Source organism: Vipera ursinii (genome assembly GCF_947247035.1).
Source record: "Vipera ursinii genome assembly, chromosome: 5".
Taxonomy (NCBI): Eukaryota; Metazoa; Chordata; class Lepidosauria; order Squamata; family Viperidae; genus Vipera; species Vipera ursinii.
Window position 1 is genome coordinate 29,821,467 of NC_139518.1, and position 16,729 is coordinate 29,838,195.

General features: G+C 39.9%; 1 protein-coding gene across 1 annotated transcript in view; it reads right to left on the reverse strand.

Moving 5' to 3' along the window:
• Window positions 1–13,933, reverse strand: part of ATP1B3 (ATPase Na+/K+ transporting subunit beta 3) — a 31,228-nt gene extending 17,295 nt beyond the window's left edge. Inside the window, exon 1 of the mRNA XM_083364083.1 lies at window positions 13,639–13,933. Coding sequence (XP_083220209.1) covers window positions 13,639–13,747 — 109 coding nt within the window. The 5' untranslated portion in view covers window positions 13,748–13,933. The remainder of the gene's footprint in view (window positions 1–13,638) is intronic.
• Window positions 13,934–16,729: the final 2,796 nt, after the last annotated feature.

Consider the following 16,729-nt stretch of genomic DNA (forward strand, 5'->3'; position numbering starts at 1 on the left):
GATGTCGCAAGTTTGACATGCCTGCTTTACTGGCTATACCAGGGGTTCCCAACTGGGGGTGCGAGACAATATTCCAGGGGGTGTGAAAACGTGGGTTTAGAAGTTTCAAAATTATAGTGTATATGCATAATTCATTATTTCAAACTTTTGTAAGGGGTGCGAGAATATATCAGAAGCGTTCTAAGGCTGTACAAAAGAAACTGCCTGATGATTTAAAATTAAAAGGGAAATACAAATGATAAACCAAGAGAATGACCTTGTAAATGTTTTTACTGTATCTACAAAAGAGGCTTGTTAAAGCCTTGAAGAGGCTTTAGGTTTGCTTATAGACAAGGGATGAGATATGGAATGAAGAAGTATCTGTTTGTAATCCTAGGTATTAGCCAACTCTCCATCCTTGGAAGATGAAGAGTTGGTTTATACTTGTTGTGATGAGGGTTGGAAGTAATTTTTTTATTATTATATTTACTATACAACTTTGCACGGGGTACCAGAGTCACACTCTGATCACGGTCACCTCTTAAATGGACTACTATACTACACTTTACACAGGGCTGCCCTTGAAAAGTATTTGGAAGTTTCAATTGGTGCAGGCAATTATGTGTCATGCAATGTCATACAATGAATAAATGAACAACTATACTGTTTGATTTATTTGTTTAACTGGGTTCTCTTTGTCTAGTTTTAAGATTTGTGTGAGATCATATTTATTCAGAAATACTGAAAAGTGAAAAAAAGGAAAAGGGTTCGCAAACTTTTAAGCACCAGTATTATATCATTTATCTGAAAAATTATGCAATAGCTAGATTGAATGAAATCTAGCTGTGACATTATAGTAGTGGAAAATATCATTTTTTTCTTCATTGGCATCTATTCAGGAATATATCAGATCAGTTCTGTCTTTTACATTTTAGGGAATGGGGAAAAGAGGATTGCTTGATAGTATCCTGCAATGAATTTGAAAATTAGTGTCAGTTCTGATTTAGATACTATAGAATAATAAAATTATATCACCATTAGTGTATTTTAATGGTATATTTATTAAACTATTTATATTTTCATTTATAAAGTCAGAAGATATGAGATGGTAGGATTGGTAAGATACAGTATACAGCAGGAGCTGGCTAAATTTGTACGGCCTCCGAAGCTTAACAGAATGAAATCAAGTTAATAATTTGATAAAACATAACCGTAAGTAAGCCAGGACTTTGTGCACCAAGGTAGTAGGCTAGACTGGGAAGTAAAAAAACCCTCAAAAAATAAGAGCAAACTGCTTCTACAATGGTGACCAAAGAAGTCATGGTCATCTCAAAGGGGACTTGATTTTGACTGCTAAATACGGTACTTCACTGTGAGAGATGCAACATTTTGCAAATTTAAATAGCTATAAAACACTGTTGAAAAAACTGTTCTAAATTACACTGTGAAATTTTGGGGAATTTCTATCCTACCTCTAATATTGCATTATTTCAAAAGATTCAAAAACATATAATGGCTTTTCACCTTCAGAGTTTTTCATTATAAATTAATCCTCTGATTATGGTATTTTTAAGGAGCCCAGTTTGACCCAGGACAGGGGAGCTTGGTGTGCTATGGTCCATGGGGTTGCAAAGATTCAGTATATGGCTACAGGTAGCTAAAATTTGTATTTCCTCAGAATTAAATCAGGTTAGTAATTTGATAAAACATTTAGCAACTGAACATGTTTATCACAATGACCAATAGCATCCCCTCAGGGCTTCATTTTGGCCACTGTATTATTTAACATCCTGAAATTAGTGGGAAAATCATCTGGGTCACTGTGACACTGAACTTTTTCCTTTCTCACCCATCTAGGGAAATTGCCCTAGGTCACTGGCTGGAAATGGTAATGGACCGGACAACAATTATGAAACTGAAACTGAATACAATAAAACAGTGGTGGTGGTGTTTGTAGAATTTGTAGAATTGTAGAAACTGAGATTCCACCTGATTTGGATAGGATAATACTTACAGTTTGTACATTCATCTGCTTTGAGACCTTACGTGTGCAAAGAGGAGAAATATTCATAAATTATATTTCAGTTGTTAATACTGTGTATCAGATGGTTGAGGTTGCAGCGTAAGTATATATTCAGTGTTTCCTAACATAATCCATAATGTATTCAAGATGGAAAAACTGGCAACAAAATGGTAATATTATAAGATCTCTTACAATGGATCCCCTTCTAAGCTAATAATTTTGCCATCCAACAAAACATTATAATTGTCTGTATATTAAATTTAACCATATAAAATCAGAAACATCAGTAGAAGCCAAGATTACAAAACTACATCTAATTTACTTTGGTCATGTCATGCGTGCAAATCACTGGAGAAGTCAGTGATGCTAGGAAGGGGCAAGCAAAGAACTTGCTGGCTTGATACCATCAAAGCTGATACAGAGAAGAACATTCCACAACTGAAAGCTGTCCTTGACAGGGCATCATGAAGAACACTTGCTAAGAATCAGACACAACTGAATGGACTGTAGTAGTAGTATATTAAATTTAAATTAATATTGTACTAAACAATGGATCAGAGGACCTCATCAACAAGCTGAAAGCCTAATAGGCACACTACTGTAATTTCTATGTTCCTATGTTTTTAAGGGATCTGCAGGGACACAGTAGCAAAAAAGCAGGCCCAAGTTCTGTGGCATCCTCAAGAAGCAGAATACTGGCTGCCACAGAGGGTGGGGAAGGCCCTGTCAGGCCCAGGATAGATGGACCTGATCCTGGGCTAGGCACCCATATTCTGCTTAACAACTGCACTGGGAAAAGTAGGATTGGGGACTGTTAAGTGAGGTGATTATGTGTTCACCTCACTTAACAACTATCATGGCTTGTGAATGTAATCGGCAAGTTACCTATGCATTCTTCCATCTTCTCTTTTGCATGAAGCTATTCATGGAAACACAAGTGCAGAAAGTGAGCACAACAGAGTTAGAACTCTAGCAAGTCATTCAGTCGTTTCATTTTGGTCACTGCCCAGCAAATTCTGTAACAACTATCATACACTGCATTGTATCTATATTCTACTTTTCTGTAACATATTAATAATGTTAGTAAATTAGAGTGGCTAAGATTTTGGACTAGAACAGGAAAGATCAATATTCAATTCTTAGTCATGGAAATTCAGAGTGACCTTGGGTTAATCACCATTTCTCAAGTCAATGTTATTTCAGGAGAAAACACACGTGTTCCCTTTGGCGCCTGGACAAAAGATGGCATTGCAATCAAATTAATAAATAAAGCATCATAAAATACATACTAACAGTAAGTTAACTACATAAAATAATGTAAATACTTTATAATTGTATCAGCAGACAAAATATTAAAAAGTCTATATTAGATTTTCTTAAAACTAAAGAACACTAAAAAGCAAAAGAAAACTCCTGTCAAAGCAATCCGTTTTTCCTGTGGCTGTAGAACTAAAGGCTTTTGACAAAGCTTTTAATAAACAGATATCAAGCAGAGAAGGCAATTTTTCAGGTAGTTGTTCAAGACTTTGTTGTCTACTCCTATACTCCACAAATTGTTCCTAATCTCCACTGTACTCACTATTACATGTAGCTTCCCCGATTCTGAACAGTGTGAGAACTTGTTCCTGATATTTAAATGCTGCATAAGAAATGCTTATCAATAAGTTAGATATCCTACCTTTGTTTCTTACATGTAATGACATGAATATAGTCTCAAGAATAACTGTACTTAGCCAATCATAGTTGGACTCTGAAGGTAAGTGAGGTGATTAGTATTTGGTTGGGAAGCCATTTTGGAATTCCAGACTATTAGGTAGGCTAGATAGTTGAAAATATCTCAGAGGAAAGCAATGCAAACAAGGTCCATAATACTGCTAAGAGAACTGCATGGATGCAATCACCAAAAGTTGACCTAAACACAAGTGATACTTTCCCTTTTATTTTATGAATAGTTATCATCTGTTTCATTCAAAGTTAGTACTTCAAAATTCTAGTTTCTTCACAAGAATTCTGACTATATACATGTTGTGATGTGAATGCTAATTTATTTGTCACATTCTTTCAAAGTAGCATGAAAATGATCTAACTTTTTCTGAATTAGCAAGACTTTCAATTTTCTTCACACATCTCAGACCACACAGAAAGAAGCAGGATATCAAGCTACCCCACTGCCAAAGTGACAGAAAACTCCCTCCTTTCAGTTGATGAAATCTTATTTTGTTTCATAATTTAATCAGGATCTATAAAACAGAATACAATAATCATGTTGCTTTTTCCAGTGGAATAGATGATTCTTGATGAGAGAATCTCATTATTGTGACTGTTATTCCACAACTTTTGAAGAATTAGAATTAGAAGTATTTCTTTGCTCTTTCTTAATAATGGAAGCTAAATGAAAAAACTTGTCTTTGCTCCAATTTGTTTTTGCCTCAAAGGTTGAATACTTTACTTTCCAGTTGAACTTTATAGCACAAAGAGGACTTATAATTTTCACCATATTAGGAAAATTTCCCCTGTGCATCAAACAGTGGAGAAATCCAAGTGCTTCTACAATCTAACCTGTAAGTTTCAAAGTCACAATTCTTAATCATTGGAGATAAATCTCACTATACTCAAATGTACTTTAACTCTAAATAGGCATATGCAGAAGGTAATCTGAAAATAGCGCTAGCATGTTTTTTCCCCAAGCAATATTTTATTTGCTTGTAGATGACCAAACACTACAAATCATGGTCACATGACCTTGGGACGCTGCAAAAATATATGAAGATGATCTGGTTGTCAAGTCCCAGAATGTGATCACATGACCGCAAGTGTGTGTGTGTGTTGGGGGGGCCTTTCGTAACTTTGAATGATCATTAAGCGACTGGTAATAAGTCAAGAAAATATAGTAAAATGTAGTGTTCATCTTTGCATTGTCTATAACAGGGATCCCCAACCTGTGGCCCGCAGCCTGGTAGTGGCCCTTAGCCTACTGGCCACCGGGCCACGCTGACTAAACCCTCACTTGTGCTATTGCTGTGGCATGCAAAAACAGGATGCTACACCACAGGGTGCAAAAATGGGCTGCCGCTGCACCTCAAGGAGGGGGAAATGAGACGCCACACCACAGGGCGCAAAAACAGGCCACCGCCGTGCTGCAAGGTGCAAAAATAGCCAACGATGCACCGTGGGGTGCAGAAACAAGGTGCTGAACCATGCAAGAATAGGGCAGGGCTAGTATCACAGGGGTGCTAGCCCCACCCCATTTGCAATGCACGTGTGCTCATGGCCCCATGCGCGTGCATGCATATAAAATGCTCCCCCCTCCCTTTTCCTCTAGTCTGCCAACTAACAAAGGTTAGTGATCTCTAGTCTATAATATATATGCTTTCTAAGACTTATTCTCTGGCTTCATCAGCAAGTATCTCCTCCTATTTAGGTCTCCTAAATTGTCCAGGAATCACAGCTTAAGTATATAGGCAGTTGGTTAGAACAGGGATCCCCAAGGCCTGGTCTGCAGCCCAGTGCTGGGCCATGGGCTGTTTGGAACTGGGAAGCGGAAGTGGTGGGCAAGCGTGCATGTGGGCGAAGGTGCATTTCTGAAAGTGGCACGCTTGCATGCGTGAAACCATCCCCTCTCCTCGCCACTACCACAGCTGTCGCCGCTACCGCCACCAGTCTGCCAAGCCGTAAAGGTTGGGGGTTACTGGGTTAGAAGCTTATACATTTTAAATTGAGCCTGTTAAAAGATTGTGTAATTAGCAGGCATAAAGTTTAAATATAGAAATCAACCACTAGGTAGGATCTTAGACAAATATTGAAACATATCTTATAAAATCAGGACCCTGATCTCATGAATAGTAACTTATTATGGATGTGCAAAATTTGTCAATTCAAAAACAGAGTCTGCCTCTAGAACATTCTGTTCTGGGGACAGTTCAGTAGTTTCCACAAATAAATCCTTCAAACCAGAAAGGTTTTGAGGCATTCTGGTCAAAACAGGCCTGCAGGACAGTTCTATCCCTGAAACACCTCAAGCAATTTCTGCTTCAAGAGATTTATTTCCAAAACACCCATTGAATGGCATGGTCCAGGAGTTGTGGCAAAACCTAGAAGAAAATGTAACATCCAGCTCTCAAAGAATTTTGTACATATTAAATACAAATCTTTGCTTCTCTTCTCTGATTTAGTTAAATAAATCTTTTCTTTCATTTGCATTTCTTTCAGGAATACTTCCAAAATAATCCAGTACAGCAATATAACTGAACTTTTAAAAACTGATTATGGTTATTTTGAGGCAATGCAGACCTCTCTCTTTGAGAACATAGAGGCAAATAATTAGAAGGCACCAACTAGATCAGGGGTGTCAAATTGCCGGACACATCACCAGGAAACCGTGCCCCCATTGCTGGCAATGGGGAAAAAGCTCCAATATGTCGCGCGACATCACATTATGTTGCGAGCTTGACATGTCTGAACTAGATCAACCACTTCGTCACGGTGAGACCCAAATGAAAGCATGCATAATAGTTGGCTGCCTGAACCTATTTAGTAACTAGGACCCTACTTCCTTAATTGGTTAGGACTGTGCCATTTCTAATGTTCAACTAAAATCTGCCCTTAACGTAAAACTATTTTTTTATGTTCTACAATCTGAAATGAGATAATATCATAGTACAGAATCTGACACTTTGTATATAGTCCTGCTATCTAAAGATATCTAGAATGGCATTTCTTTTTTGCAGCCACATCACATTGCTGATCCATATTCAAACTGTAATAAACTAATTCTCCACGATCTTTCTCAAAAGAACAATTTACAAGCCACACATCTCAGTCTATACCCATGAATTAGATTTTTCTTTTCTTAAATTAAGAATACAATCAATATTTATTTCTGGTAAGCTCTGTTATTCTAACTTAATTTCTTCTATTCTATTCTTTTAAGATTGTCATGTGTTTTCTGTTTTCTATGGTTTTATCCATCTAAGTCACATCTGTGTCAACTGCATATCTGATAAGTTTTGTTTCTAATATAAATATTCAAAAGTCGGGAGCCCAGAACTGAAATTTATGGTACCCCTCTCTGCTCTTCTTTCGTTTGAAGAGGAATCACTGACAAGAGCCCTGAATATAATTTTCAGGCTACCATTTAATTGTCATGCCATTTACAGCCAATGTAACTGCAAATCAGAATACTTTGGTATGAAATGAACACGCAGTATATTTTATTTACAGAATTCATACAATCTATTAAGGGAATTGTTCAATCACAAAGTAAGATAACATTAGCGCAGTAAGTCATTTTTTGACAAATCTATGCTGACCTATGAATTTCATTATTTTCAAAGTGCTTCAAAGTTAATCTTCACAATATATTCTAGAATTTTTATCAGTATTAATGTCAGACTGACTGATCTACAGTTTCCACTTATTCAGTTATCTGGCACTTCACTATTCCTTAGAATTTCTAAAAAATAATTGGCAATGGTCAGGTTATTTCCTTCAGTACCATAATAAGATGCCATTCAGCTGGCCATATTTTTGTTCATCAATCTCAAGTTTCAACCCATTCCATCCTGTTCTTTTCTTTCCAATTGCTTTTGAATGTAAGTAAAGAAATCTTTAAATACGTTTTTCTTGGCAAATTCTTCCAACCTCAGGTCCTTCTGAACTTTTGCTCTACTAACAGATCTAAGGTTGTGGGGCTACCTGTATGTCCTCTTCCTTTTTCTATTTTGCATCTTATGTTCTTTTTTGTTTCAGATACCCACTATGTTACAATCACACTTATTTCAGTTTATTCTGCTGTTATTTTTTTCACATTAGAATTGTTTGCAGTTATGCTTTTAGTCTCTTTTTTTGGAATTTCAACTCATCTTGAGCAGTTTGCAACATTTCCACCCTTGTGATTCTAACTATCACTGCTAAGTTTATTAATTCTTTTTTTGATACATTGACTATAGTTTTGATAATACAGGTAGCTCTCGACTTACAACCACAATTGAGCTCAAAAGTTCTATTGCTATGCAAGACAGTTGTTAAAAAGAGTTTTGCCCCATTTTACGACCTTTGTCACAGTTGTTAAGTGAATCAGTGCAGTTTAGTGACATGACTGAAGTGAATCTGGCTTCTTCATTGACTATGCTTGTCAGAAGGTAGTAAAAGGTGATCACATGACCTGGGACACTGCAACTGTCATAAATACATGCCAAGCATCCAAATTTTATCACATGATCACAGGGATGTAACGGTTGTAAGTGTGAAAAATGGTCACACTTTTTCCAGTGCCGTTGTAATTTTGAAGTTTAAATGAATGGTTGCAAGTTGAGGACTATCTGTAATACAGCAAGATTTAACAGGTAAGTATAATACATTCTGCCAATCACTGTACCTACTCTAGGTCCACAGTTTTATAGAAACTGAATTTCAGTAAGAATCGGAATGATGTAATAATAATGCAAAATCATATCTTTTTATTACAACACAGTTATAAGAATCTTTCTCAAGGATATTAAAATATTGTTAAACTGTGGGTAATCTTGATTATCACTAAAGAAAACAAAATCTTATAAACCCGATTATACCACTAACTACAATTTAAATTAATTAGGTTACTGAGTTTGAATAATACAAACCTTCCTCATGGCAATACTAAAAGCAAAAGAGAAGCATTAAAATCCAAGGCACAGTGACAAAATAGTGTCCTCCGTATATTTTGGATTATAACTCTTACAAAATTCATTACAACCCACATTGGCTCAAGCTGATATGAACTTATAAGTATTAAATAAAAGGAAGGCATATGAAACAGATTACATACTACACTCCAGCATGAAAAAGATGACATATACTGCACTTTCTGTAAAAGGCAACTACTAAACATTCAGTGCATTTTAAGTTTCCTTACGATCTGAATTTTAACTTAACATTATTTCTCATTTATAGGCTGGTGTAGAAGAATCTGAAATCATCATATAGTCCTATAATGCTTGGTACACTTATCTATTCTTAATGATTGGGTTTTTCCAAAACCATTTGTGTTATTCTAGTGTGGGGAAAAACAGTTGAGTTTTCCGTATGATAGATTATGGGAGTGAAGGTCCCTCTTGATTCAGGAATCATATCAGACTGGGCAGCCCCACTAATTCAAAGTAAATCAGGTTATTTCTAAAGTTCAAGATCCAGTCCTCATATCAAAATGGATGATTTCTCAACCATCCTAGTAGTAAATTGTAGTAGTAATCTGGGAAGAGTTCGATCCTGTGACCCCTGAAGAAGTGGACAAGATCATGGGGAAGCTGAGCTCCACCACGTGTTTGTTGGACCCGTGCCCCTCCTGGCTGACTTATGCAGCCCGGGATGGGACACGAGGCTGGCTCCAGGCAATGATTACTGCTTCTTTGAGTCAGGGTAGTTTTCCCGCCGCCTTGAAGGAGGCGGTGGTGAGACCCCTCCTCAAGAAGCCTGCCTTGGACCCAGCAATTTTAAACAACTATCGTCCGGTCTCCAACCTTCGCTTTTTGGCGAAGGTTGTTGAGAGTGTGGTGGCGCATCAGCTCCCTTTGTTCTTGGAGGAAGCTGACTACCTAGACCCGTACCAATCGGGTTTCAGGCCCGGGTACAGCACGGAGACGGCATTGGTCGCGCTGGTGAATTATCTTTGGCGGGCTCGGGACAGGGGTTGTTCCTCTGTCCTAGTCCTTTTAGACCTCTCAGCGGCTTTTGATACCATCGACCATGGTATCCTGCTGCGACGTCTCAGGGGGTTAGGAGTGGGAAGCACAGTTCTCCAGTGGTTCTCCTCTTACCTCCTGGGACGTTCGCAGTCGGTGTTAGCAGGGGGGCAGAGATCGACCCTGAGACCTCTCATTTGTGGAGTTCCTCAGGGATCGGTTCTCTCGCCTCTCCTGTTCAACATCTATATGAAGCCGCTGGGTGAGATCATTCGTGGTTTTGGAGTTGGGTATCACCAATATGCTGATGATACCCAGCTTTTTATTTCGACCCCAAACCACCCCAGTGATGCCCTCGACGTGATGTCCCGTTGCCTGGAGGCGGTCTGGGTCTGGATGGGGAGGAACAGGCTTCGACTCAACCCTGACAAGACTGAGTGGCTGTTCGTGCCGGCATCCCGGGAAATTCCGATTATTCCATCATTGGCCATGGGGGGGTGAGCTATTACCCCCCGTAGATAGGGCCCGCAACTTGGGGGTACTTCTAGACTCACAGCTCTCTTTGGAAGAGCATATTGGAGCTGTGACTAGGGGGGCCTTTGCCCAGGTTCGCCTGGTGCGCCAGTTGCGGCCCTATCTAGACCGGGATGCCTTGCGCACAGTCACTCATGCGCTCGTGACCTCTCGTCTAGACTACTGTAATGCTCTCTACATGGGGCTGCCCTTGAGGTCCACCCGGAGACTCCAGCTGGTGCAGAATGCAGCCGCGCGAGTCGTCTTGGGAGTTTCCCGATACTCCCATGTTACACCTCTGCTCCGCGAGCTGCATTGGCTACCGGTTGCTCTCCGGGTGAGGTTCAAGGTGTTAGCTATGACGTACAAAGCCCTTCATCGCATGGGTCCGGATTACCTACGGCAACACCTGCGACCGGCGTCAACTTCCCTCCGTCCAGTGCGCTCCCACAGAGAGGGCCTCCTCAGGGTGCCGCTGATCAAAGAATGCCAATTGGTGGCCCCCAGGGGGAGAGCGTTCTCTGTGGGCGCGCCAGACCTCTGGAACCGCTTACCGGTTGAGCTCCGGACGGCCCCCGACCTTTGCTCCTTCCGGCGCGATCTTAAAACATTCTTTTTCGAACAAGCTGGCCTGGTCTGACGGGATGGGGTTGGGTTTTTAAAATTAGTTTTTAACTTAATATGTATTGATTTTATGGGCATGATGTTTAATGGTTTTTTTAATGGTTTTTTAATTTTTGTATTTGATTTTTATTGTGTATTGCCCTGTTCACCGCCCTGAGTCCTTCGGGAGAAGGGCGGTATAGAAATCAAATTATTAAATTAAATTAAATTAAATTGATGGAACTGATTATTTAGGATTCACTCCTAGATACAAACATCATAGGGAAATGTATAATACATTTTGCCCTAACTACCTGCTATGGTAACTCTATGGAAGGTAAGAGCTGGATAATAGCATTTAGGGACAGATGAAGAGTAAAGAAAAACTGCTTATTAAACATCATAGACCTACTTTCACACATTTATGGATTCATATATTTTCATGATGGCATATTGTTTATAAATTTGAGAACCAGAAAGGTGGGGGGAAGGGATGTTTTTCCTCAGGCATTCTATTTCTTTCATGCTTCTAAACCATATACACTTACATCCAAGAAAACCCATTAACTCATTGGGATTTACTTTTAAATAAGACATAAACAAGATTGTACACGTTTTTTTACATAGTGAGAGTAAAAGGCTTTTAAATAATCACGTAACTAAATTGAGAATATTTACAAATACTGAAGTTATCAATAACACAGAGAAATAATTATAGGCCACAGGCAAAACAAATTTTGTAATGTGTGTATTTGCTTTGTTCTCAATTTTCTCTAGCCTCTATAAAAAAATATTCCTTTGATATTTCATTTCACAGCCAAAGCAGTAAATATCTCTTTACAACTAAATTTTGTTCACTTCATGTATAATTTATACATGAAAAATATAGTAGCTCCATTTAAAAAATAATTGCTTACAATTTAGCATGCAAAGTTTTAAAAACAGACTAATTCAAATGTTTTATTTGTACATAGAATGTACATTAAGCATGAAGAATGATATCACACACAAAAACAAGGTGGCATGCCAATTAGCAAATCATACCATAAGCATATTGCCAGAAGGACATGCATTAAAAAAGTTAACTGCATTTTAATGCCCTTTAGAAAATCCATTTTCATCAGAAAACACTTTTATTTAAAAGAATAAAGTATTCAAAGATTTAATTCATTACAGTTTTAAAATATTTATCTGTACAAGAATTATTTATTTATTTATTTATTTAGATTTATATACCGCCCTTTCCCGAAGGACTCAATTAATTAATTATTTTTTTTCCTGCAACAGATATATATTCCACTGGGAATAAACAAAGGAAATATCATTTATTCTGATATACATACATAATTAAAATGATGAACAGTGCACCATTTATCAATATACATATATTCCTCTATGTTGCTTGTCAACATTCAATTGTGAGTACATACACTTTTAAGGTAAACCAGGGAAAGGAAGTCACTAGGGCTGAATGGAAATTTCTTTTCTAGTCCTCAATTTCTAAAAAAAGAGAAAAGAATCCCATTTCTGTACTAATGATGAAAATCCACAGCACAGTAAACACTCTTCTGACAGATGGTCTTGGCAATAGAATACACGTGTTCTGTTTTCAATTATTCCACATCATTTTGACCATGTGCCTGAAGCACAAAAAGACCAATATATATATATATATATATATATATATATATATATATATATATATATATATATATATATATATATATATATATATATATATATATATATATATATATATATATATATATTCCATGCTTCTCTACTTCTACAGATTTCTCTAACTTCCCTATTTTACCCTTCCTCCTCTCAAAGAACTAATTTAATTAAAAGCAACACCCACACACCAGGGTTGAAAGTTTCCAGGGCAAACTGCGTTTCAGAGCTTGTAATATTAAACCCTTCTGTTAAGTAAGAGCACGGCTGGTCATTCAAAGCATCGTTGTCCCAAACGTACACGAGGGAAGGAAAAAAAACAGGCTTGAACATGAACGATCGGGAGGAAAAAGAAAACAGGCGGTGGCAAATAAGCGCGCAGCTCGTCGTCGAGCTTCGGAGGTTTCCCCCTCCATCCGCGCCAGCTTCCCACAGCCAAGACGGAGGCATCTTCGAACTGCGTAGCACAGGGGTCTTCAAACTTGGGCCCTTTTATGACTTGTGGACTTCAACTCCCAGAATTCCTCAGCCAGCAAAGCTGGCTGAGGAATTCTGGGAGTTGAAGTCCACAAGTCATAAAAGGGCCCAAGTTTGAAGACCCCTGGTACTATAGCACGTGGCAAGCAACAGCTCCCCAAACGCCAAGCAGGCGAGGGGAGAAAATCTTCTCTGTGTCTAGCGCTGGGGGAGACGTTGGGGAGGGGGGGGAAGGAGCCACTGTCCCCCCCCCCCCGCACACTGTCGCGGCTGCCAAGAAGGAGGAGGAGCCTGCGGGTGGCAGGGGGTGGTCCCTTTGTAACCCCCGACAGCAGACTGGGGCCAGCAGGAAGAGGAAGGCGGGTAGCCAGATATGGGGACAGGCGTTAAGAAAACACCCTCCTTGCCTTCGACCAAGGAGCCCGCCGCATCTGCTGAGGCGCTGCCCGGGCACTTTTCCCCTCCCCTCCCTGCCGAACCAGGAGGGGAGGGGAGGCAAAGCCAGCTCTCCGGTGGGGTTCAAGGCGCCTCCTCCAGCTTCGCGCTGTCACGCTTGGGCTATTTTTAGCTCGGCGCTCGCCTCGTGGTCCCCCGTCTGTCCGGGGCTACTACCCAAGGCGGCAGGGGCTCCAGGTCGACCCGGCCGGTCCCGCCTCCCCGTCCTCCCCTTCGCTGGGCTCCGGCTGCCCGCTCCCCGCCACTCGCCCTTACCCCAGCTCTTGGCCGTGCGCCCCAGAAACTCTCCCTTGTTTCGGTCGTAGATGAATTGCCGCCACTCGGCCATAGACTGGCGGAACGGTTTCTTCTTCTCCTTGGTCATAGCCGGCCGAGTCCAAAAAAAAAAAGGCGAGCGAGAGATGGGCGGGATGGAGCGGCTGCTTCCCGGGCACCCGAGCGGCGACGGTGGAGACCCGTTGCAGAAGGAGAGCGGCTCTTCCGAACCGCTAAGAAACTAACCCCTCAGGCGCCCGGCGGGAGAGCAGAAGAGAGGAAAGGAAAGAGGGGCTGGGCCAGTCACACGCACTGAGTTGCGCTCCTCGCGCCGCCTCTCCCCACCCCGACTCTATACGTCAATTCTTGGAGGAGCCAATCGCTGCCCGCGTCGTCTGGTAGTTGTGATCAGCCGGAGTGCCCTCTACTGGAGGAACGGAAGCCGATGGAAGCCGAGAGTTATCTGCTTCAGAGCGAATCTTGAAAGGAGAAGCGAGGAAGGGGAGTTGCTACAAGCTCCTCGTTTTTGTTTCCCATCCTGGTGTCGGGGGAGAAGGGGTGGGCTGTCTGCGTGCGGTGGGTCGCAGTGCAGCCGGGACTATAGGTTCCAGGGGACAAAATTAAGGCAAGAAGAAGACATCGCTCTGCCCTTTTATCACACTTGTAAGCCATATATGGCATGAAATGTTGCAGGACTTACCCCGAAAAGATTATAGTTAAGCACACGCTCCCTTCTGTGTCTAAACTTGGCATATTAGAACCTAAAGTAAGCAGTATAACCTACGGAACAATATTCAAATAAACTTACTAGTGGCTTGCTTACACTCCGTGTTTTATTAATTTACTTTCAAATTATTTTTCATGTCTGTAGAGTTCTCAGTTGAAAAGCAAAATCAGTTTTGATAGCCTGACTCCTATTGCATATACAAAGATTGGACGGTTTCCTTACTAAACATAATGTGCTTGTACATCCAGGTGTAAACGGAGCTCCGTTCAAAAAGAAGTTGGCAAGACTACAATGGTTGTGTAATCATTAGGAGGCAATTCCACGCAATGACAAACACTATAGTATTTGTCATGTTACTGCCTAATAACAAAGCTGAACACCCATTACATTTCTACGCATACTACTGTGAGGAGAATGCTGTCTTTGCCTTGCTAAAAATAATGCAAAGCAAATTAAAGCAAAACATCCCACCATTTAAATGGTAAGGTGAAGATAGTAAGATAAAAGTGCCATAGACATTCAAACTGGCTTACTTCAGGTTCCTTTTAAGGAATATTACAAATATTACAAAATATTTATAATATTCCCTCAGTTATTCCTAGTGTTGTCTCAGGGCACTGTGCTGATTCAAGTGTTGTATGAAATGCTTCAATGCTAAAGCTATCACATTAAAACTTGTTGCTCCATTGGAACATTACTTTCTTCCTGTAAATTTGTCTGCTTGATATAGCTACTTCATCTTGTTGCCTGATACAGCCAGTCCCAGCTTTTTGCAATATGGTAAAAGAGGAACTTTATCGTATAACCAGGTTTCCATTCTCATGAGTTTGATATGAAATAGATAACAAAAAAAAAATCAAGTAGCAGATTGAATATCTTAGATCAAATGTTTACTCAATAAACATAGCAACATTAAAATTCAGAGAAGTGGTCTTCTACTTACAGCATAATAACCCAAATGGAATAAGTGCAGTTTCTCCTTTTTTCTCTAACATGTTTTATGTTTCTTTGGAAAAATTATGTAATATATATGAGATCAGGCTATTAGAGCTAATCTAGGCAGAACATAATATTTTATTTCTATGGAACTGACCCTTGGAATTTATCAAGACTAGAAGGTCAGCAGTTTGGCGGGTCGAATCCCGAGTGCCACGTAACAGAGTGAGCACCTGTTACTCGTCCCAGCCTCTGCCAACCTAGCAGTTCGAAAGCACATAAAAATGCAAGTAGAAAAATAGGGACCACTACAGTGGGAAGGTAACAGCGTTCCGTGCGCCTTTGGCGTCTAGTCATGCCAGCCGCATGACCACGGAGATGTCCTCGGACAAGCGCTGGCTCTTCGGCTTTGAAACGGAGATGAGCACCGGCCCCTAGAGTTGGAAACGAACAGCACACATGTGCGGGGGAACCTTTACCTTTTTATAAGCCTCTTGTCCTGAGTGCTAGGTCTTGACCTGTTTCTTGGGTAGCTTTTTATCATGTTTTCTTTTGTTTTGAAATAATAATTTCTGCACCCTGTAATTTCTTACATGACCAGGTAGATAATCAATGTTTAGATTAGTTTCATAGTTCAACATAACTAAAAGACCGTGTGGAAATGACCGGTTCAAAGTTGCAACAACACTGAAGTGACTTATGACTGTTTTTCACACTTAATGACAGTTGCAAAATCACTATGGTCATGTGATCAAAATTCAGGCACCTGATAACTGGCATGTATTTATCATGGTTACAATGTCCTAGTATCATTTGATCACCTTTTGCGACTTTCTGACAAGCAAAGTCTACAGGGAAGCCAGATTCAACTACCCTATTACTAATATAGCAACTGGAGTGATTCACTTAACAACTATGACAAGAAAAGTTGTAAAATGGGGCAAAATTCACTTTACAACTGTCTCGCTTAGCAACAGAAGTCTGGGGCTCAATTGTAGTCGTAAGTCGAGAACTACCTATATTGATGTAAGAAATAAAAACCAATCGCTTACCTATCAGAGGTCCTTTACACGCCCTATAGGGGGCTATTCACCATTTCATTATGTTGTTCTCATGTTCTACTGCTGCTTAATGAAAATTGGAATACTGCTTATGGCAGACAAAGATCTGCTTGAAAAAACAATGTTTCCATTTATCAAAAAATGATTAGATTTTATAAGAGATAGTCATCATTTGATATTCTTTTCATGGAGGCTGCACCCTAGAAGATACTGAAGAGTATCTCCAATGATGTAAAAAGAGTTGTAGAATGTTAAGCTCTTTTCTTAAAGTCCTGGGTTGCCAACATCAAAATTACAGCCTTTTATTTTTCAAAAGCATGCAGGTCTTCAAAAAGTAAATGTCAAATGTGATCTCTGCAAGTATGCC